This window comes from Schistocerca nitens, chromosome 9 (assembly GCF_023898315.1).
Source record: "Schistocerca nitens isolate TAMUIC-IGC-003100 chromosome 9, iqSchNite1.1, whole genome shotgun sequence".
Taxonomy (NCBI): domain Eukaryota; kingdom Metazoa; phylum Arthropoda; class Insecta; order Orthoptera; family Acrididae; genus Schistocerca; species Schistocerca nitens.
The window spans coordinates 428,473,555-428,498,746 of record NC_064622.1 but is presented as its reverse complement, the minus strand read 5'-3'; the positions used below and the strand labels follow the sequence as shown (position 1 = coordinate 428,498,746).

Here is a 25,192-nt window from a genome sequence, read left to right as displayed (position 1 = left end):
CAACCGAGTTAGTCAATCTATGAGATATATCAAACTCAGGTGAACCCATTCGTTAACTGAGGACTTCTACAGGCTACGAATAGGCAAATCTCAATCTTCAGCTGCGCCTCTAGCTCCTATTGAGCATCTCTACTTGACCAACGTACAAGGACGCAAACAATCGATTCCCTTAAATCATCTGTGTTCGGTACCAACGAAAGATTTTTTTCTGCAGCCAGTGCCTTAACACAGTCAAGAAGTCAACTGCGCGAATTCGTTCGACAGCTGCAGGATACGAGAATATTACAATACAAATGATCATGATGAAGGACATTTTTGACTAATCTCTGACCTCCAGCATCTTCCCAGTGTCCTGGAAAAAGGGACCCACGAAACCTCTCCCAAAAAGGAATCTTCCAAAGAACCTTTACAGGCACATTTGCATTCTTACAGAATTGTCTAAGGCTTTAGAATATGTAATTTACGATCACGTTCTCAGTTACGAACATAAACTTCTGGATGAGTACCAGTCCGGTTTCCGAAGAAACCGCAGTATGATGACTGCTTTTATAAAAGTGACTGACGAGCTCAAAAAAGCTATGGACAAACAAGAGGCGACTACTGTCTGCGTTTTGGATCTCAGCAAAGCTTTCGACACTGTCGGCTTCGATATTCTACATGATGAACTCAAAAGTCAAAAATTTACTTTAAGTGCTGTACAGTGATTCCACTCATACCTTATATCCCACCAACAGTGTATAATGATTAGAAAAAAAGTCACAACGAAAGAAAGTAGTGTTAGAAGTACCGCAAGGGTCAGTATAGGGTGTATTACTTTTCTCATCATATGTGGTTGAGGTGTCGACTATTATTTCCCACTGCAAACATCACGTATACGCTGACGAAGTTCAGTATACATCTAAGTGCAAGCGCAAACAAATACTGCGCACTGCCATCAAGAACATAAAAGCTCACATACTTGCTTTATCATAATCGGCGCGAAAAATAGATCTGAAACATGACACAGCTAAAACGCGAGCATTCTCAGAAATTTCGTCCTCAATTTAACGCGTATGTTTGATGCTAGTAGACTTCTCTTGCCCAGAAATGCCCTTTTTTGCCAGGACTTGTCTGCTTTTGATATCCTCCTTGCTCACACCGTCACTGGCTACTTTACAGCCTAGTTGGTAGAGTTCCTTAACTTCATCTACTTCATGACCATCAATCATGATGTTAAGTTTCTCGCTTTTCTCATTTCTGCTACTTCTCAGTGCTTCCGTCCTTCTTCTATTTACTTTCAATCCATATTCTGTAGTCATTAGTCTGTTCATTCCACTCAGCAGATCATATAACAAGTCTCCACTTTCACTCAGGACGGCAATGTCATCAGCGAATCATATCCCTTGAATTTTAATTTCACTCCTGAACCTTTCTTTTATTTCCATAATTGCTTCTTTGATGTACAGATTGAACAGTAGGGGCGAAAGACATGTACCCTGTCTTACATCCCTTGCAATCTGAACTTTCCTGCACTTCCTATTTATTTCATTCCTCGGCGACTTGTATTTCTGTATTCCTGAGTTTCCAGGAACATTTTTTTACTTCCTACCTTCATCGATCAACTGAAGTATTTCTTCTGTTACCCAATGTTTCTCCGCAGCTACCTTCTTTGTACCTATGTCTTCCTTCCCAGCTACGGTGATGGTACTTTATAAAGATGTCGATTCCTCTTCAATTGTACTGCCTACTGAGCTATTCCTCATTGCAGTATCCATACCCTCAGAGAACTTCAAGCGTGTCTCGTCAATCCTTAATACTTCTGTACCTCAGTTATTGATTCTTCCTAACTAATCTCTTCAACTGCAGCCTACTCTTCATCACTACTACATTGTGATCTGATTCTATATCTGGGGTACGGCTTACAATCCAGTATCTGAGTTCGGATTCTCTGTCTGAGTATGATGTAATCTAACTGAAATCTTCCCCTAACACCCGGCCTTTTCCAAGTATACCTCCTCCTCCAGCGATTCCCGATCAGATTATTCGCGATTACTAGCTTAAATATATTACAGAACTCAATTCGTTTTTCCTCTCTCATTCCTTGTCTCAACCCCTATTGTCCTGTAACCTTTTCTTCTACTCCTTCCCCTACAACTGCATTCCAGTCCCCCTTGACTATTAGATTTCCATTTCCCTTTGCGTATTTTATTACATTTTGAATATCCTCATATACTTTATCTACCTCCTCATCTTCACCTTTCGACGTCGGCAAGTATACCTGAATTATCATTCTTGGTGTTGCTTCGCAATCAATTCTGATAAGAACCACCCTGTCACTGAACTGGTCACAGTACACACTCTCTGCGGTACCTCCTTATTCACAACGAATCCTAATCCCCTTATACCAATTTCTGATGCTGCTGATATTACCCTATACTCATCTGACCAGAAATCATTGTCTTCTTTTCATTTCACTTCACTGACCCCTCCTATATTTAGACTGAGCCTTTGTATTTTCCTTTTCAGATTTTCAAGGTTCCCTACCACATTCAAGTTTCTTACATTCCATACCCGACTCGTAAAACGTTATCCTTTCGTTGCCTATTCAATCTTTTTCTCGTGCCACATCCCCTTGGCATTCCCTTCCCGGACATCCGAATGCGGACTATTCCGGAATCTTTTGCCAATTGAGATAACATCATGACACTTTTTCATTTACAGGCCACATGTCCTGTGGATACACGTTACGTGTCTTTAATGCAGTGATTGCCACTGCCTTCTGTATCCTCATGCCGTAGATTACTGATTCTTCCGACTTTGGGGGCAGTTTCGCCCCTAGGACAAGAGAGAGCGCTGAACCTCTGTTCGCTACTCCGCCATCTTTGACAAATCCGTTGGCAGAGTGAGAGCGACTTCTTATGCAGGAAGTCTTCGACCAATACTGATTATTAACCAAAATTTAAGCGGTGATGGATTTCGAATCCGGGACCGATAACGTTTTGATTACCAATCAAAGACGCTACCCCCTTTTTTTGTTTCATTTTGTTCTATATTGTTTGTTGACTTTGTTCGTGGCGGACGTCCGATGGCACTCGTTCAGGTTGTTCGCTGATCCGTTCACTCGGTTCTTTTATTAAAGAGAGTTGCTAAACCCTCTGTCCGAGCACGATGAGCTACCGTGCCGGCTACTCTAGACCACGGGTAAATTCCCGGGTGTGGTTATGTCCGTTTGACGAGGTATAACGGACTTTGAACGCGAAATAGTGGTTGGAACTAGTGTTTGGGACATTACTTGGAGAAATCGTTGGGGAATTCTACGGCATTCTAGATTGTGGCGAGAATACGTAATTTCAAGTACTATCTGTCAATGAGTGCCCGACGGCCTTCACTTAACTAGTAACAGCTGCGGCGTTTGCGTTGGGTTGTCAGCGCTAAAAGACAAGCAGTATTGCGTAAAATTACCGAAAAAATCAGTGTGAGACGTGGAGGAAAGTATACATCTGGACAGTGTGGTGAAATTCGGCGTTAATGGGCTATGGCAACTGATTTGAGTGCCTTTGCCAAGAGCACTACAACACCTGCGGCGCGTCTCCTGGGCTGGCGAACTGATCGACGACTGTAAAACCGTAGTCTGGTCAGATGAGTCCAAAATCTAGTTGGTAAGCGCTGATGGTAGGATTCGCGTTCGACGCAGACCCCTGGAATCCATTGGCCCAAGTTGTCAACAAGGCACATTGCAAATGGTGGTAACTTCATTATGGCGTGTAATGTGTTTATATGGAATTTACTGTGTCCTCTGGTCCAAGTGAACCGGTAATTAACTGGACTTGGAGGCTATTTGCAGCCATTCTTGGAATTCATGCACCCAAACAAATAATTTTTATGAATGACAATGCACCATATCACTGGTTTGAAGAACATTCTGGACATCCAGATCGCCAGACATGAATCCCATCCAACATTCATGCGTCATAATAGAGAGGTCAGCTCGTGCACAAATTTCTGCTCCGACAACTGTTCCGCAATTACGGACGGCTGTGGAGGTAGCATTTCTGCAGGGGACTTCAAACGACCGGAGTCCATGCCACGTCGATTTGCTCTACTATGGCGTTCAAAAGCACATGATAAACTTCTGTCATCTCAGTGTAGTACATAGTCGTCCATCCGGGACACTGTGCGATGGTTGGTAGGTTTATACAATTTTCCTGCTTGAACGATTTCTTAAACGCGAAACTTAAATCTTAAGCTACTTTCTATTGCCACACCAGACTGTCCGAAGGCGTCTGGATGGGAGCCTTAGACCCACTTTGTGACCTGAATTTTCTCGGGTTCTCGCCCAGTTCTTTTTCTATTGCATGATGGTTGTAGTCGTACGTTTCATGCATATAACTTTTCACGGATGCACGAATCTCTACTAACCTTGCCTCTCTTCATGTGCGCGTTCTCTCTTGAAGTTGCTTCCTCAGCATTTTAAGAATTCGTTGTTAACCAACGATGGTTGTTCTCCGTTTTTAACTCGCTTATTTGGCACATACTCCTCCAGAGTACGATTTACAATCTGTATGCGCTGTAACAGTTCGTTTGCACATTTCGACATGGTTTTTGCATTTTCGGGAATATCGTTTTTGACTATGTTACGATGATGGGAAAATGGGGCCCAGTCTGAAACTAGTCATCGAGCTCATCAAGAAAGTGAAATTCGCAACTCTGGCTGATTTTTAGTTGGACTGATTTACAGTCTGTCTAAACATTGCACTAATTCCTCTACGTTTACATAGCAAATTATGCCAGTTAATTGTCTGACTGAGGTACTAACAGTTGCTTATCTACTCATTCTAGTAGAAACAGTCTCCTGATAGTTTTGACTGATTCATTAACATTTGTAAGTATAGTCTGTATTATATCATGATCACTAGTCACGGTCTCTACACTGACGCGGTCGACAAGATCCGGCATGTATGTAGCTACAAGGTATAAGATCAACTGCGCATGGGCTTCCAAACAAGCTGTTCAACATAGTTTTCGGAAAACGTATTAAAAAGTTCTAACCCCTGCAATAAATCTATAGACTATAAATAACTCAGAGCTTCCTATTTCGGGTTTCAGCGAGCTCTCGGTCCCACAAATAATTTCAGTGTGAGAACCTTCCTGAAGGACAGTAAATTCCGGAACTATGTTACGATTACTTTGACAATTTACCAATAAAATTTTGACAGTCGAAGTGGCGTTACTCTGGTCGCCGTCGACGTCGCATATTAATAACTGACAGAATTCAGTTTACGAGAGTTAAATTCCAATCCACAGTTTATTTGAATACCTATTCCAGTCCGGCAAATGAGGGCAAGCTGCTGCCCAGGATGATGAAATCCCTACAGATAAATTTACGTCACAAGAACACATACAGTTTACCGGTGGTCTTCCCTACGGAATCCATACAAATTATAAAACTGGAGTATGGATATACGTATGTATGTACAGGGTAACAGTCATTGAGCTATATGAAATAAAAACTCCGTCGTTGGTGGCCGGGGGAGAGGGGGGGGGGGAGTACGATGGGAATTACTGTGCCCTTTATGGTTTGGTTCAGCGACGAAGCCCACTCCATTCTGATGGGTTCGTCAATAAGCAAAAGTGGCACACTTGAATGACTGAGAATCTGCGTTTCGAGATCTAGATGTGTCTGCACCCTCAACGAGTGACGTGGCGTGCAGTGTCCAGCCACAGAATAATCAGTGCGATTTCCCTTGATGGGACGGTGACAACTGACCGGTACGTGAAGGTTTTGGAAGGTGATTTCATCCCCGTTATACAAAATTTATTTCGACAACATGTGGTTCAGGATAGACGAAGCTCGACCCCATCGAAGCAGGAGAGTGTTTAATGTCCTGGAGAAGCACTTTGGGGATTGCATTCAGGCTCAGGGGTATCCAGAGGCCACTGGCATAGGCCTCGATTGGCCCCCATATTCTCCATATCTGGACACATACGACTTCTTTTTGTTGGGCTGTATTAAAGACAAGGTGTACGGCAATAACCCCAAAGTAACTGATATTTAAACAGCCATTCTGGAAGTCATCGACAGCATGATGTTCCGGCGCTTCAGCGCCACATCATCGCCCCACATCATCGTCAAAGATGGCACGCATATCGAACATGTCATAAGCTAAATCCGCATGACTTTACTGACGTTTACATATTGAACGAAATTTGTGCACGCCGTAGTTTGTAACTAATTTAAGTTTCTTTTCATACTGTTCAATAATTGGTGCCCTGCATGTTCCGCATCTCCTCTTAAAACCCTGGACGGATTTCAATCAAACCTGGTACACGTATCGCTCACTGTCTGAAAAGGACTGGTGTGGGTCTAAGAACCACATACCTATCAGAGGGGTGGAATTGGGGATAAAAACCAGTTTAGCCCATGGTCCAAGAATTCCCATACCTTAAGACACAAAGAAATGGCCGATATTAGCTGCTAGTTGGTATTGATTGAAATCAATGAGTAAGGTGGAAAACTTGAGCCAGAGCTGGAGCCAAACCCGGGTCTTCCGCTTTCTAGGCCAGTGCGCTGACCACTGCATCACTCGGACACAGTGGTCATTACATACGCACGGACTACCCCAGCACGCCTCCCTCCAGAACCAAATTCTCATCTTATCGACACACTGCTGATGTAGTGCCCCTTACCCATTATTCTCAATATTCGTGGAATTTCACCGATTCCCATAAGAGTTCGAGTGTGTCGTGCATCTGCACTGAAGTGATCAGTTCGTCGTCCTTACCTTAATTATACGTTTGGTGCCTGTTCTTTTAAGCACCCCGGTATACGTGATTTGTACTTGCCATACGCTAAATAAATAAATAAATAGCACCCCGGTCCGTCACAAACTTTCAAGTTTCCCATTTATTTAAATTAATACTAATTAGCAACTTATTTTAACCCTTTCTTTGCGTCTTGATTCGTATTGGCTCTGGGATCAAAATGTGTCTGTTCTTTTGTACATGTCCGAAAGAACAGACACCCACATACCACTTACTTTAGCAATCCAGTATTTGAGAATAAGAGCACTTACTTAGTGACTTTCACCAAATTGTACACATAATTTTGAAGATTACGAAAACAAAATTATGAAAGGACAAAAGTTTATCGGTTACTACACTTTCGCTCCTCATTCAGTAAAACTGTTGCATGAAGCTTGACGTTTTAATTCATTATTTCTTTAGTACTGACTGTATTCGCGGCACATTTTGCAGACAGTACTCACAAATAATACTTAATGTGCCTGCAAAATTAGATTATTGTACGTCACATAGTTCAGGAGATATGACGTCATAAACACTTGTTACGTGATAAAAATACCGCGTCATACATTTCGCAGTCAGTATCCACTTATGCCACTGAATGTATCTGGCAAAATATTGCTTGTACGAAACGTAGTTTAGGAGACATGATTAGCTCTGAGAGTCGTGAAAAACTCACGACGTTTTAATTTATCACTTTCTTACTGATAAGTCAGTTCACAGCACATTTTGCAGACAGTAGCCACATGTATCACTAGATCCACACAGTGCAGAAGTACGTCATAAACACTGAGACGCGTGAAAATGAAACTGGAAGGCGAAATTCGCTAGAGCTAAGGTGAAATGTGTGCACAAATACGTGTGAAATATATTAAATGCATGAGAAATATATTTGACAATTGTGCAGACAGTCAAAGCCATCCCCCGTCGGAGGTTAGTGTCCTCCCTCGGGCACGGGTGTGTGTTTTGTCCTTAGCGTAAGTTAGTTTAAGTAGTGTGTAGGCTTAGGGACCGATGACCTCAGCAGTTTGGTCCCATAAGACCTTACCACAAATTTCCAAATTCAAAGCCACGGGTAAGAAGCCACAGGTAAGCTCATCCCAAACCTCTGCAATGATTTCTACAAAATTATATACACATATTAGTTACGAGCTGGAAATAAATGCTGTGAGAGATAAAAATCACCCGACCTCTATTGGAGTGAGCGTGATAACATGACGAGAAAAGGAGGGAGGAGGAGATGAACACAGTTTTCGGGCGGAGGAGAAGATCGACAGAGAAAGAGGGAGGGGGAAATAGAGAGAAGGAAGGTAAAGATGACAGAGAAATGAAAGAGGAGGAGATTTATTGAGATAGGAGGAGGAAGAGAGAGGCAGCGAGAGGGGACGGAGGAGGTGGACGAAAGTAGGGGTTTGCGGTTGGGGAGGTGTACAGATAGAGTGCAGGAGAACGACAGAGAGGGGTTGAAGAAGGAGATGAACAGAGAGGGGGGAAGAAGAAGACAGACATCAGATCATTACTTTGATAAGCACTTTTAATGCAGATATCTTTAAATCAATAAATGCTAGTTGTATTCTTAAAAACTGTGTACGTTCCTTCATGCTAATATTATTTTTATTACATGTTTCTTAATACTGTAGTATTCTGTAAGTCTGGTTTGATAACGAATGGTTTCGTTAGAAACCAGTGACCAGTATATATTACGTGCAACTATGACGCGAATTTAAATAAACAATTGTAAAATGTAAGGTGTTTATGGAATGACATAAGTGCTGTGTTCGGTGTTGCCCGAGAACCTATACCGCGGAGGCGACCACCGATATCCACATATTGTGTAGGTCGTTCCTATCTAGTTATGATGGTATTTATTTGTAGGGCCGCTCCTATTAATACAGATTGTAAATCATAACATCCTCAAAATCCATGGGGGAATTTCATAATCATTGCTCAGTTTTGTAATTTTGTTCGCGATCTGCAATTGCCCCAGTCTCATGTATTCAACTTCTTAAACCAACTTACTATTTTTTTTATCTCGATCCAATCTTCTCCCGTGCAGGTGTCGGTACAGTCAGTGAATATATCGTAAACCACGAAGTTGGCGAGCCTGTATCTTTTTATCATGTCTGTGTCCTCTCTTGTGTAATAGATTAGAACTTTGTACCAATTTTGGGATCTTTCTGTTCTTTGCGAACAGTCAGCGAGCATATTCCCACGTTCCTTTAATATAGACTACAGTTACTCGAAGTTCTGAAATGGTTGAAGACAGACCCCCTTATGTAGGTATTGAATCAGTTGTGTTTCTGCGGCAGGATCTCGATGTTCAACGGCACAATGTTTCGGCAAAAGACCATGTTGGAAGCAGTAGGTGCGCTGATGGAACGGAGATAAGGCCACACACTCGTGAACATATTGTTATTGTTTTTTGTGATAACGGTAATTGTGACAGGAGAACACGAGAACTAATAAGAGTTATCTCTCTGATAACATACTATTAGCATGGTGCAAAGTTGTTTCCTTCATTTTCCAGATGATTCAACGGATGAACGACACTATTACCATGTTTACCAACCCAGACGACCCGTCGAGAGCAGATCCCAAGCTTTACAGCATCGACGTGATGAATGGTTCTCCTGGTTTAGAGAACTGGGGATACGGTGAAAAGTACGTAGAGACAGCTAATGGCACCATCGTTCCAGAACTGCTGAAATGTAATTCTGCTCGAGGCACATACGAAGGAGTTATTTTACCAAGGTACTTGCTAAATATATTTAATACTAAACCTTAGTCGTTTATCACTTGAATAACCCTCCATACGAGCTGCAGTAGTAATACAAGGTTGAGTGACTGAAGCGATTTCAGATATTTGGTGTAGGTACATTATCTGACGTATTGCTACAACGCTTTGCATATACACATAAAAAATTTAAAAGTGCTCCGTATGTGCCCCCTACTGATTCTGCAGATATCAAGTCTATAATTAACTACTTCCCACGTTGGATGCAGAGTGACCCTGTCAGTTTGTTCAAAATCACTGTTCATGCTGATGGATTTGTGGATAGACAAGGTGTAAACAGTGAACCTGTCACACGATCAAAGAATTTGTCTGGAATGTGCTCATCATTGTCAAGAGCATGAAGAAACAATTTTGTTGCTTTACCATTTTACCATGTCTCGCCGGAAGATTCAATAATTTATTTACTGCTTTTTATAATTTATTCTTTTATTTTTGAGACTCATGACTACTGTATCATCTTTCTTTTTCAGAGGCACAGCTGCTGAGTGTTTTAAATACATCAAAAAAGTTTTATATCACCTCGGTTCCGGGAGTTCCGGAACCTGTACAGAAAATTGGAATCAGATTAACATAAACTTCATTTCCGCCATTTTTACTGCTCATGAAAATCACACATTGCATGTTGTGCCACCATACAGGTGGTGGTCCGGATTTCTGTACACACCGGTACCTCTGATACCCAGTAGCACGTCCTCCTGCACTGATTCATGCCTGTATTCGTCGTGACCCACTATCCACAACTTCATCAAGGTCCAGATTGTCACACTCCTCAATGGCGATTCGGCGTGGACACCTCAGAGTGGTTGATGGGTTACGTCGTCCTTAAACAGCTCTTTTCAACCTATCCCAGTCATGTTCGATACGGTTCATGTCTGGAGAACATCCTGGCTACTCTAGTCGAGCGATGTCGTTATCCTGAAGGAAGTCATCCACAAGATGGGCACGATGGGGTCGCGAATATGTTGCCGATATGGTTCCACTGTCGGTCGGAGGATGGCATTCATGTATCGTACAGCCGTTACGACGCCTTCCATGACCACCAGCGCCGTACGTCGGCCCCACATAATGCCACCCCAAAACAGCAGGCAACCTCCATCTTGCTGCACTCGCTGGACTGTGTGTCTAAGACGTTCAGCCTGACCAGGTTGCCTCCAAAGACGATTGTCTTGTGTACCTCCTTCCTGATGGAATGACTGGAACTGAACGGCTGTCGGATCCCCTCCGTCATATAAGCGCTGCCCATGCGTGGTTGTTTACATCTTTGGACAGGTTTAGTTACGTCTCTGAACAGTCAAAGGGACTGTGTCTGTGATGCAATATCCACAGTCAACGTCTGTCTTCAGGAGGTCTGGGAACTGGGGTGATGCAAGACTTTTTTTGATGTGTGTAGATAGCTTTTTGTGTGAATGACTCATTTGTTACGTTTCTTAAAATAGCTAGTATGCTCTGTTTTTATTGGTTGAACACATAATATGGTACTTCATATAAGCTTCCACACTGTTTATTTTTTAGATTTTTGTACGGTGTTACTGACGTCATGCTGTGTTGGTAATGTCAGCACTGTACTTACAATTAGTGTACAATTATTTACAGGTGTTATGTTTAATTTTGGTAATTTTTGTCGTAATTTCTCTACAACGCTTGAGAAGTAAACGTTCACATAGTTTGAGAGGTGGTGTGTCCATCATTTATTACTCCATTTTCTGTATGGTACTGTGCTTTTGTATGTCTCTCCCTTTTTCGTGTTTCATAAAAGCCCGTTGGTTCGGTATGCAGCAGAAAATATGCGGTAATGGATTATGTGTATTTTCTTTAAAACAGTATGTTTACTAGAGTATAATTTCAACAAATATGAATAACTGAAGCATTAACTGAAGACCAACTATGATCTGCAATAGAGTTAGCTAAATCAGCTGTATTTATGAGGTGGAGATATTAATTTCAAAGCAAATATGTCATTTTTAAACAATTCTCAGCTGTTCCGCTTTGGCAATAACTTTCGGCGGCATTCAAAATATGAAGTTCACTTTCACTAACTGTGAGACTTAATTGGTCAGTACAGGCGACTGGAGATTATAAAGTTAGCAGAGATTTCGCAGACTATGCCCTTCTAAGTAGTCGTTAAAAGGAGAATGATTTCAGAATTTATTCAGCAACGATTCCTGCTTACCGATCCGGAAACCAGTTAACTGCTGCACATTCAATGAAAAAATTTATTGGTTCCAATGACTGTGATAAATACTATAGACTATAGTTTCTAATGAGAATTACAGGAATGAATACATGATAAATTTCTCAACTGTCAAAATGACCCTAATTATCTCATGCAATCATTCCAAAAAGGACATTTTTTACTAAATTTTATGTTTTAGAATTTCCGGATATAGACATATTTAAAAGCAAATTATACTAAAAACCCTGCAAGCAGATCCTTTTCACGCTAGTGCAATGTATCAGCCGCATCAAGCACGAAAACGTATCTGACCAATGAATGTATTTCAAATGACTCAGCAAGGTGTTGGTACAAAAACTCAAAAACTATGGATATGTTAGATATTATCTGGAGGTTGGCTACCGCAGGTGCGACATGTTAAGTTTTTTATGTATATTCTCTTTTCCTGTGGAAGATTTTCCATAAACATTAAAATTTCGCGACAAATTCAAGCTTAGATCATGTAGAAGGTATACATAATTCATGTATCTAAGTATTCTGCCTGCTATTAGGAGGTGTTTTCAAATATTATGTAAATATCAATTTCGTTATTAGCTATGGGGAATTCAAGTACAATTTAATAGTGGGCAATATTTCAGAACAAGTCATATGGCTCTGAGCACTATGGGACATAACATCTATGGTCATCAGTCGAACAAGTCATATGAAGTAAATTAGTAAAAGCGTAGCCAAAGTGAAATTATGGCAGGCTTGGATTGCAAATTGGAGTGTGCTACTGTTGCTTGTTGCTAGTGTGGCAGAAAGTCACCCAGTTACTTTTATTCTATTACTGATTCATCCTAATTTGCGCAATGTTCTATAATGTTGTGATGTTTTAGAAAAAATTCGAATTTTTGGAATTATCTTAAAAATTCTGGAATTTTAAATAATGATATTTCGGTTTTATATATATTAAGATTCAGACTTAATTGAGTAGCTCTTAAACAATAAAACGAAAAACAATGAATAACGTTCTAGTGAGAGTGAAAGCACGCAACTGAAGAAACAAGCGACTAAAGTAGTTCTACAGGTCTCTGCGGAAAAGACGCAGCATTTGACACACATCAAGGCAGCTCATACATGGATGACAGCAGACGGAAGGCAAATTTAGTGGTTGGAGGGATTTGAGTACCTGGGAGAATGAATGGAAACTGCACTGACAGAAACGGAAGCAATGGGAGCACGAATAAACAGAATGTCGCAGGCATAAAAACTAACTATTAACATTTACGACTACAATAACAAGTAAAAAACGGAACATTTTCTTCGGACACGTCCTTAGAACAGACCATCGGGGCTTAACACAGTAAATAATACCGTTTCTGATGAACGAAAGAACCAAAATACTCTTAATCGAAGAGGTACAAAGGAATCTACAAGAAATGGGAACACAGAAACGATAGATACCGGACAGTGTCATTTTTAAACTAAAAATCAAGTTTTCACATGTTTCTAGGACAGAGCCAAATTCAGAACAAAAGTATCATGAACATAAGAGTGAAGAAGTTTGCAGGGTATGAAAACGAATGTATACTCGACAAGGAGAAAGACCAGAAGGAACGAAGTCAAAGCTAATTAACGTAGCCGTCAGATGGTCAAAACGAAAAGAAGAAGAAGTAAGTACAAGACAGTACGAAGAAATGAAAGAAGACAATGTAATAGAACTTCCAGCACCTGACTGCATTATTCAATAAAACTGTAAACACATAACCGTTGTTGTACTGAGAATTGTAAAGATGTCAGTGATTTTCAATTTTCAATGCATAAAGAGAGTATTTGAACAATATCTGTTGAAAGTTCGGAGAGACAAGTCAGTACGAAGTAATCAAACAGAAGAAAAAAGGGACAGATAACATACAATAAGGACGTGATCTTAATTAACGAATAAGAATCAAAGAGACATAAAAGGTGAAAAAAGTCACATATTGCTCACTATAAGAAATTTCACTTTTAAGAAATAAGAAAGGCTTTTCTAGTATCCGCGCACATAACCAGCTATTCGACGCGGCGAATAGCTCCCGTCGCTTGCTTTCCATATGGCGCTAAAAGTGAAGAGATACCATCAGAAGCGACTGGAAACCAATCGTTGCATCAGGGTAGCGCTTTCTTGTGCAGTCCTCAAATGACATCAACAACTACATTTCGGGCGTTATTTGAGCTCTTTAGTTTTCAATAGGTGTTCTCCAGAAAACGCCATCGTCTTTGTAAAATTTATAGCCGACATTTTGAACTAAAATTTAAACATACAGGAGGTAGCTAATTGACTGTGAAGGTTATTTCCAGTCTCTTTTAGTAGAATTTGGTCGTAAGTTGCTAAAACCAGTTAAGTGGCAGACGTTTGAGTGAATACATTCCGTTTGGGGCGTTTCAAACTCCACCGGCGTGTTAAGTTACAAACGTAATGAGACTAGATAAAACATTTGCCATCACCCAGGAGAGATCACACTGGTACCGTGTAACCCAACTATCTTCAGTAGCAAAGAGTAGAGTCCACAAGTTACTTCAGGTATGTCATACCCAGACGAAGCCGCTCACGCGCTGTTGTGAAACGCCCCCGAGAATTTCTGTGATTTTAGGATCAGGTGAATTAGCGGGCCAGTTGAAGAGCGATGTTGAGTCCGAGTGTTCGTCAAAGAAGGAACGTATGTGTGCAGTTCTTAAAGCATGAATTTTGTCGTCTTGGAAGAGAGGAGTGTCTGCAGCAAATTCATTGTGAAGATGTACAACATTTGGTCGCTGACAAGTTTCCACTAAATATCGTATTTCACAAATACGACAACCTAAATGACCGCGCTGTCGCATAGTACGAAAAACACCCCCAAGACAGCACAGGGCCACCTCAAGCCTGTACTACCCTGTCCACACACTGTATATTAAGTGCCTCACTGAGCCATCAAGGTTCACAAAACTTTGCATCATTTTAAAAAAGGCGAAATCATTAGTCGAACCACACCACATGCCTTCAGTCAGTTTCCGTCTATTTTCGGTATTGGTTGGCCCACTGAATACGTGCAGCTTTGTATGAGAAATGGCCTTTTGCAGTGTACCCGACTTCTAATGTCCACTGCATGAAGCTCTCTATTCATGTTGGCTTTGAAACTAACTCAGCATCAAACGAAACTATGGATTGTGAACGAAGGCATCTCTTGATGAAATCGAGAAGTGCAGTAACAAATCGGGCTACTTCAATCTCATTGTGATAATTTTTACATCCGGAAGTGACAGCTCGTTTCTTCGATTCTGTCACATTCCCACATCGACGCATTTTACTGCGCAGAATCCATCAATCAACTGGTGCAAACTGATATGTGTTACTCCATTTCTGGATGACATGGCTCATGTTTCATTAATAACTAATCTCTGCCAGTTAATGAACCAACACTTGTTATAAGTAACTTCTGTGATTACCAGGATTAAGCTATCTGCTTCTAATTGGTCCTTATCGTCAGGTGGCAAGTTTGTGTGTCACATTTTGTGTGGTTCAGCTGATTCAATGATGAGCCAGAGTAGCCAGTTTTCTGGTTTGGGAATCTCTGAGAGTTTCGGCTCACCTTTCAAAAGAGAAAGTGGGGGGGTTAAATCAAAGTGTTTCCTCACGACAGATGCAGTGTTACAACTATGGTAATGTTTGACCTTATTGCCTAAGAGCTACACTCTGACAGTTTTGTATAATGCGACCTGTACAATGTGGGTACAGGCCACTATTCAAAGTATAACATGCCACGACGAGTAACTGCACTAGTACAGAATCTCGATTTCCACAAATTGTAAAATCGGGTCAAAAATTTCAAAATGGCTTTCCGCTGATGTGTCGCCTTTCTGGAACGCTGTGGACGTAACGCTCAGTTATTTGCGTTCTTTGGGACTGTGATGGAGATGCATTTCTTCAGGAATTCTTTGAAAAGTGATGGGCCGACAATCGGGTGCTGTTTTTCAAGGGGTCTTGTCTAAATAGTTGTAGGAGGGCTCCTGGTTGGTTAATGTTGAGAGGTAGCACAGAAGAGGAAGTCGGGACAAGAGTTTCCTAGAAATTCGGATGTGAGGTCTATCATGATGGCTGAAGAGAAAGCGTACCTGAAGAATGGGAGTGTCACACATAACTGTTTAAGAACAATGTGCATGGAAGATAAGAAACTGGTTGACATGGTAAGGGAAAAGTTAGTTATTTTGTTAACCTCAGTGCCATTGTCCAGCACTCTGCGAACTCTTTCTCACCGGCAGAGAATTGCACAAACTGGTAGAGAGGGGAGGGAAATTTTTCTGGTGGAAAAAACGTGATCCATGGATTCTGGAGAGAAGACAACATCTGGAGATCTTGAGGGAATCAAAACATAGAGAATCAAAACACAAATAAAAGTACCAGGAAGTGGACAATTATGCACAGATGGCTGGACTAAAGGTGAATCAAGACAAAACAGAGTTAATGCAGTTCGGAAGAACCCAAAAGCAGCAAGAATTTCTAGGGATGGATGGTATGAGGCTCAAGGGAGTTCACTACTTCAGCAGCACGAAGATACACCAAGAAGGAATTATCAGAATGCGACAGAAATAAGAAGGTGTGATGTACATGTATATCCTAACCAATAGTTACAGTTTATTTTATAAATATTGGTTTTATTCAAGACATATAGTTTCACTTTGGCATTGATTGAAAGAGTTTTGGATGTCCTCCTGAGGAATATCACGTAAAATTCTGTCACATTGGAGAGAAACATCGTCAAAATTCCGAGTTGGTTGGCAGTTACTTCCCATAATGATCCAAACGTTGTCAATCAGGGAGAGACTCGTCGAACCAGCTGCCCAAGGTAGAAACTCTCGTAGCATAAGCGTGAACATGTAAGCCCAGTATGGCTTCCCATGAAACGGAAACTGTAGTATCTATATAACAATTCTGACTCAATGAGCGTTTTTACCAAAATTAACAAATTTAAAATCAAGATTTCAGTTTTAAATTTTCACTCATTTAAAAATTTATATATCCGCAAACAAAATATACAGATAATTAAAAAATACATTTATTTATTGAAATTTTATATTCAAAAAATTAAATTTAAATATTAAAAATTCTAAAATTCATACAAATTCAATAACATGCATATTTATTACACAGATAGCAAAATTTTGAATAAAATTGGATGGATTTACATTTACATCCTAATTTAATTGTTTATTTATTTAAAATATCTAACAGCATCGTAAGCTCTATGAAACCTATAAGGTGGATCAGGATTGCATTATTCCCAAGGAAAAACTTCAGCTCTCCGATTTTCAACATGAATTTTTGTAATTTAATGTGATCAAAAAAAGTAGGATCGTTGAATTGATTATTTTGTCGATTATTTTGGAAAACAACGAAAATAAAGCAAGACAAATGATATTCAGCAGAATTATAATAATTAGTAATATCTAATTTAAAGTTTCTTTTCCCATTTAATCCAGTAAATTGTTTGCAGTTCAAAGAAAGAAATTCGAAATTTTCATTTTTCAGTCTTTCTTTATCCAGTTCAAGCGAATATTCTCATTCATATTTAACAACAGGAACACGAATTTTAATACTTTTTACTACAATTTTACCTTTTTTTGGAAGAGTACTATTGTTGTTATTACCAGTCAGTCGAAGAATAGAAGCTACTTGATATTTTCTTGAATTACATGTACAATTACAGTTAAATCTCCTTCCCAAATTATTACTTTAACATCCTTTAATAATCCCCCAAATAATTCTAACGGATGAAGTACTTGACTTTTTGTTTTTAATTTTACCATTGTTGACAATAAGTCCTCCAATAGTTCACCCATTTGATATGAAGTTAATCGAACAAATGTAGATGAAAAAATAAATGGGTGTTCTATTCTAGATAAAATATTGTTTCCTTTTTTCATTGTAATAAGGCTGAACAGTTTTAATGTATAACTATCAATTAGTTTAAAATTCGATTTAATATCATATGATGAGAAACCATTCCATCAGAATCGTAAATTATTAGGATAAAACCAACAATCACAAGTATTAATATTAAATTCTGTTTTGCAGTTAGGGAGATCTGAATTATTTTTATCATTAACAGAAAATTAGTTAAATTGACAACTGCCAGTTTTGTTCTTGATTTAATAGGAAAAATTTATTAATTCATTTCTAACCTTCCTGTGACACAAGCACAACCAAAGTCATTCATATTATCATTTCATCAGTAACAGTTATTATTAAATTTTTGATAGTATCAAAAATTGGAATACTTGTTTCACAAATTACTGGTCCTTCAGTTTCAGGAACATTGAATAAAAAAATATCATTAGTTTCTCTGTGAAAGTGATCATTACGTTTAACGAACATTCCATCAGCTTGAATAAAATTAATATTTATTGATTCAAATGGAATAATTTTAGGAAGATTATTAGCAATTGCTTTTTCATTAGGTTCAATAATTTGAGTATTAAATACCAAAATTTGACCAGTTCAATCTTTTTTATGCATAAATAATTTAACATCACTTTCAATAAAAACTCTATATGAAATGTTATCTTCTTTGAAGTGAATGTTCTGTTTTCTTTGACTGAATAAGTATTTGAAAATTTTGGAACCATATTGACCAACAGAAATCCCTGTGGTAATATTTGGAATTATAAAGTACAATAAAAACCAACTAGTGAAACATTTTCATAAGTTTCTTTATTGTTTCTTTATTGGAACAGTTAATCTGTTTTTCAGAACAGATGAACTATCACTCATCTGAAATAATCTACTCATTTGTATTAAAAATTATGTAACTAAATTAAAGACTGGTAACGAAAAATAAGAATTTGTGAAGTAAGGTAAAACATAAACGTGATAATCTTTTAGAAAATTCCATTCTTTATTCAATAATAAGACCTAGTGGTTGTGGTTGTGGTTAAAGTGGAAAAAAATAATTATTTGTACATTTATTCGAAGTGTTTAGATCAACCATAGTATCAAGATATACAAAAAGATGTGAAAAAATTGATAACCTTGTTGAAAATAATGATGAATTCATTGGGCAAATGCTAGCCCATTTGCCAGAAGAAAGAAAGGTGCAGAAAGCACTTGCAGGGGAACCAAATACCAGATGCCACGGATAACTTGGTGAAGGACCTGGCAGCCCTCGACAGTGCAGACACATGGAGGACCTGAGCACAGAACCAGATGAAATGGGGGCAGTTTGAGAAAAAAGCAAGTGGTCTGTTGCATGAAACAGCTGGATATGTGTATGATAGTAATAACGATTACAGCTGAATGGCCATGAGATTAAGTGTAATTCCTGAGCAGTACAGAACAACACTAAAACGATAATAAGTATTCTGATTAAGATATGGTATTCCAGAAAGATCGATCTTAATAACTTTCTGTTATGCAAGTTTCTCATCACCCTCTAGTCTAAAGTTATTAATAACATGTAAACAACTGTATGGCAGCAGAACAAAGTGAATCAGTTGTGCAGAAAAAATTGTTCAGTGATGGACGAGAAAAATCGATAAGATTGGCAAATGAAATGGGAGACGGGAAAGAAAAATAGATGGGAGGAGGGTATGGCAACCGTTGATAATGTGACAGAGATGTTGGCTTCATATTATGCCGAAGGAACAAAACTTGAAATGGCTCAAAGAAAAGATACGGCAATGAGAATCTCCTCTTGATTGCGGAGTGGTTTTAAGTAACACATAGGTTACTGGGAACTTGCAGCTGAAGGCTCAAGAACACTAAATTGTTGAATAGAAGTGGCACGTTAACCCCCACAGTGCTGCCATCGTTCACATTACTCTCTACAGGCGTAACGAACGAATGTGAAACGTTTCGGTTCAGATTACACATGGCTTTGAAGGTTTAAGTGTGGATATTGTCACCATTGGTAACTTAAGGTGTACCCACTTCAGTGTGTAAGTTTTTCTTTCCTTGTGTCCTACAGTCTTTCCGTAAACTCGCCACATAATTTACTATCTGATATTTTCCACACAGGTTCTAATTGGACCATTCTATTTACGCCACTAGGTGGACTATGTCTTTCAGTATAGACGAACCATTTTGAGTACATGCATCCACGCTTCAGCACTTTAATTGCTGCCTGGGGAAAATAAGCATTGATGGCTTCCTCTTGCCACATGTATTTAGTAAAAACATAATATTGCTAATATCTAAAATTAATAGTCTTTAAACGAAGGAAATACTGCTATCATGTCGTTCAGTACACTGTACTGAGTCGCCAATCAAAATGTCTGCATTTATAGCACCAGCACCCTGTGTAATATATCGCGTAAAAAGTGAATGTGACGTATGTTAGAAGAGTATTAACAAACGCTTTTTTTGCATTGGTTATTAACTGAATGTTTTTATATTCCAAATTTATGAGAGATAACTGTTCTTATTTTCAGGTACCTTCCAGAGAACGAGACTATGTGGATATTCCGCAAGTACTTTTGTCGGCCTATACCAGCAGTATTTGGGAAAAACGTAACAGCATATGGTCTGAAGTTACGCCAGTACAAATTAAAAGATGACGCATACGACACTCCTGACAAGAATCCGGATAATTCGTGCTATTGTGATGGCAAAAACCGAGATTGTCTACCGGCAGGTGTAGCAGAAGTTTCTCCTTGTTATTTCAGTAAGTCATGCACTTGAATAATCTCAGTTCCACTTGTTTTAATTACGCATTCATTTGAAATAAAACGAGAAAATAACAATAAATAAATCAAGAAAACACTCACAGTCAGAAGTTAACGACGTGTCATTCAGGTAGTTATTTAACTAATTGTGAAAATAGCCTCAGTCATTATCATTAACGCTGGGTGGCGAATAACGACGAGATAAATCTTCTTGACCACACCGAGTTGATATCTTGAAGCAAAGAGATCGGTTTTGAACCTTACAGTGAGAAACTGTATATTTACTCAAAAATACACGTATCAGTCAGTGCAGATTGCCGTATGGTTTCCAGTGAGTAGCATAATATCTCTCAGTTCAGTGATAGGCTAGTCTCCGTCAGAATCAACAGCAGTCCAACAATGACATTAATAGTTTATATGACATGCCATCGTCCCATGCAGACGACGAAGAGACAGAGAAAGAATATGAAAATATTGAACGGGTAATTCAGTATGTAAAGGGAGATGAAAATCTAATCGTTATATGGGATTGGAATGCGGTTGTAGCAGAGAGAGTAGACGTTGCGGGAGAATATAGCCTTCGTACTACAATTGACAGAGGAGAATGACTAATAGAGTTCTGCAATACATATCGGTTAGTAACAGCGACTGCTCTATTCAAGAGTCACAAGAGGAGGAGGTATATTTGTATAAGACCGGGAGATACGTGAAGATTTCAGTTAGATGGCGCCATAGTCCAGTAGAGATTTCGAAATCATATATTGGATTGTAAAGCGTACCCAGGAGGAGATATACACTCACACTTTAGCAGTGATGAAGAGTAGACTGAATCTCAAGAGACTAGTCACTGTGTAAAGAAGTGGGGTACAGAAGTACTAAGGAATAAAGTGACACACTTGAAGTTCTCTGAGGCTATATACAATCCGATAATGAACAGTTCAGTAGGCACTACCGTTGAAGGGCAATCACAGAAGTTGAAAAGAAAAAAATTGGGATAAAGATGCTAACTGCCATGGTAAGAAACCATGGGTAATAAATACAATACTTCAGTTGATCGATGGAATAAGGAAGTACAAAGATGCTCTGGGAAATTTAAGAATACAGTAGCTGAGGATGAAAAATAGGACGTGCAGGGAAGTTGAAACGAAATGGCTCTATGGAAGACGTCAATAAATCTGAAAATAAATGATTGTCGGAAGGAAGGAAGTACCCAGTATAAAAGCAAAAACCAATGTCAGTAAAACTGAAAGGTAACATTAAGAATGCAACGGGAATTCCACTGCTAAATGAACAGGAGAGCAGATGAGTGAAAAGAGTACATTGGAGGTCTCTATGACAGGGAAGACTTGTCTGGTGACGTGATAGAAGAAGAAACAGGAGTCGACAGGGTATATATAGGGGATCCAGTGTTAGAATCAGAATTTAAAAGAGCTTTGGAAGATTTAAGATCAAATACGGCATAAGGGACAGATAATATTCCATATGCATTCCCAGTGTCAATGGAGGAAGTTTTAAAAGGAAGACTATTCACGTTGGTGTGTGTTGGTGTGTAGAATATATGAGGCATTCGTAAAAACATCACCCACACAATTACTAACACTCCAAGAGGTGGCAAATGCGAGAATTATAGCACAATCAGCCTAAATCTCTAGCATCCGAGTTACAGACAAGATTAATATGCAAAAGAATAGTAAAGAAAAATTCTGGGTCTGTTATATAACGATTAGTTTGGCTTTAGTATAGGTAAAGGCATGAGAAAGGCGATTCTGACGTTGCGGTCAGAAAGACTGAAGAAAAATCGAGACATGTTCATTGGCTTGATCTACGTATATGGGAAAACCATTCGGCAATGTAAAATGGTTCAGGATGTACGAAATTCTGTGAGAGATTGCTGTAAGCTATAGGGAAAGACGGTAGTGTACAATTTGTACAAGAACCTGAAGGGAACAATAAGTCTGGAAGATCAAGAACTAAGTGCTTCTGTTCAATTTATACATCGAAGAAGCAATGACGGAAATGAAAGGTTCAATAGTGGGATTCAAATTCAAAGTAAAATTATATCAATGGTGAGATTCTTTGATGCCATTGAGAACCTCAGTGGAAGTGAAGAAGAATTAGTTGGCCTCCTGAATGGAATGAACATTCTAATGAGTCCAGAACCTGTATTGAGAGTAAACTGAAGAAACACGAAAGTAATAAGAAGCAGCAGAAATGAGAACAGTAGCAAACTTGACGACAGAATTGGGGATTAGGAAATAGACGAAGTTTTGGAATCAGCTTCCTAATCAGCAAAATAACCTATGGCGGACGGAACAAGGTGGACATGAGGAGCAGATTAGTACTGGCAAAAATGAAGCATTCCGGACAAACAGAAGTCTGCTTAGTATCAAACATAGGCCTTAACTGGAGGAAGTAATTTCTGAAAATGTACGTTTGAAGTACAGCATTGTATGGTAGTGAGACACTGACTGTAGGAAAACTGGAACAGAAGAGAATGGAAGCCTATGAAATACGGTGCTACAGAAGAATGTTGAAACTTAGGTGGACTGACAAGATATGGAACGAGGAGGTTCTCTGCAGACTCGATGGGGAAAGGAACATGTGGAAAACACTGACAAGAAGAAGGGACAGTACGATAGGACATCTGTTAAGACATCAGGGAATAAATTCCATGTTACTAGACGAAGCTGTAGAGAATAAAAACTGTAGAGGAAAACAGAGATTGGAATACATCCAGCAAATAATTGAGGTCGTAGGTTGCAAATGCTACTCTCTGATAAAAAGTTTCGCACAAGAGAGGAAGTTAATGCTGAATTGCATGAGGCTATGAAGTCCACATTGAACTGGATAAGACAGGTCGCAGGTTAGATTAATATCCCCGGTTACTCCCGTTTCGTTGCGGCTCCAAATGCTTGAGAAATATTCAAAGATGAGACGCATGAGTGTTATCTAATTAGTCTCATCTGTACACTCCCTGTTTAACTGCTCTTGAAGCATGCCACTACACAAATCTAAAACAGGTTTCATTTCTTTTGTGCGAAGCTTGAGCTGCTTATGTCAGAGTTTGTTTCAATAGCAGGAGAAAAAGAGTACTAACGTCAAAAAAATGGGATTGAAGGAGAATGCAAAACAGCTAAGCAGTATTGGCTAGAGGAAAAATATCGTACAAGGCTGTGGAAGCATATATAACTAGGGGAACTATAGATACAGCCTAGAGGAAAGAGACAGTTGTTGAAACGAGAAACATCTTTATAGAGATCAAAAGCTGAACCGGGAAACCAGTACTAACCAAAGAATGGAAAGAGGAGAGATGGAAGGAATACATATAAAATGAGTTTTCGTATGTCAGCAGTAAAATAACTGATGATGGCCGAAGCAGAGAGGATATGTTAACCAGTTATAGCAAGAAGAATGCATCTGAAAAAGAATTTAAATTTAAGTGTTAGGAAGTTTGTTGCTGGAGGTGTTTGTCCGATGCGAGGTTTGAAAGTGAAACGTGGACGATACACAGTTCAGACTGTGAGGGAATACAGACTTTTGAAATGTGTCGCTACAGAAGAATGCTGAAGGTTACATAGCAATACCTTGTAAATAATTAGGAGGCATTGGGTAGAACTGAGGAGAAAAGAAATTTGTGGCATAACTTTACCGAAAGAAGGAATCAAATGGTTCAAATGGCTCTGAGCACTATGGGACTTAACTTCTGACGTCATCAGTCCCCTAGAACTTAAAACTACTTACACCTAACTCACCTAATGACATCACACACAGCCATGCCCGAGGCAGGATTCGAACCTGCGACCGTAGCGGTCGCGCGGTTCCAGACTGTAGCGCCTAGAACCGCTCGGCCACCCTGGCCGGCTAGAAGGAATCGTTTGATGGGAAACGTTCTGAGACTTCAAGAGATGATCAGTTTAGTGTTAGAGGGAAGTCTAGGGGGTCATTATAGAGAGACACCAAGATATGAATACATCGAGCAGATTCAAAGGGATGTAGGGTGCAGTTGTTATTAGGAGATGAAGAGTCTTGCACAGAACAGAATAATGTTGAGAGCTACGCGAAACCCGTATTTTGACTGGAAACAACAAAAAAAGTAATAACAAGAATCGTTACTGTCTATGTCATGGAGTGTTTTTCAAATCTAATACGCATCTACTAACTGGATTCATAAATCTTTTCACAAGCGTTGTTTCTCTAATGCACCGAAAAAAACATGACGTTTCCATTCAAATGGCTGACGGGAATTTTTAAGACGAACGATTCTCTGGTGGCGAGGAGTTTCGTGGATTAAATATGTAACAAACTTGTTTCAAACCTTGCGAAAGTTTTTCTGCACTTCACTACAAAATCTGTTTTGAATATTAACGCTACGAAATGACAAAGTTCCTTGAGCAAACTGCAGAGGTATCTGTCAGTTCGTATTTAATTACCAAGCTGCCTTTCCTGTTTCGCTTTTCGATATACCGTTTTGTTTCATGTTCATGAACCAATTTTTAGCATACTTTGCCATTTAGAGGTCTGTCACCCCACACAAATTTTTGTGCACATCTTGCATCTGCTGGATTCTTTGTTAACACATAGGTGTTCAAAACGTAAGAACTAAAGTAACTTTCACATGATGTGTCACTGGCAAGTAACATAGCTCGAGAAAAGTTGGACCATACACAGAAAGAACTGTTGGAGTGTAGTGCAGAAGGTAATTGAAGGAAATAGGCCATGAGACTGAAATGACACTTTTATTAGAAGACAATGATTACACTGAAGCCATCAAGACTGATGACGGTCCT

At 39.4% G+C, this 25,192-nt stretch overlaps 1 protein-coding gene across 2 annotated transcripts in view; it reads left to right on the top strand.

Moving 5' to 3' along the window:
• LOC126203036 (scavenger receptor class B member 1-like) overlaps window positions 1–25,192 on the top strand; it is a 257,606-nt gene that overhangs the window by 222,239 nt on the left and 10,175 nt on the right. For both annotated transcript variants that reach the window (XM_049937273.1, XM_049937272.1), the window contains exons 8-9: window positions 9,308–9,531; window positions 20,172–20,404. In XM_049937273.1, coding sequence (XP_049793230.1) covers window positions 9,308–9,531; window positions 20,172–20,404 — 457 coding nt within the window. The remainder of the gene's footprint in view (window positions 1–9,307; window positions 9,532–20,171; window positions 20,405–25,192) is intronic.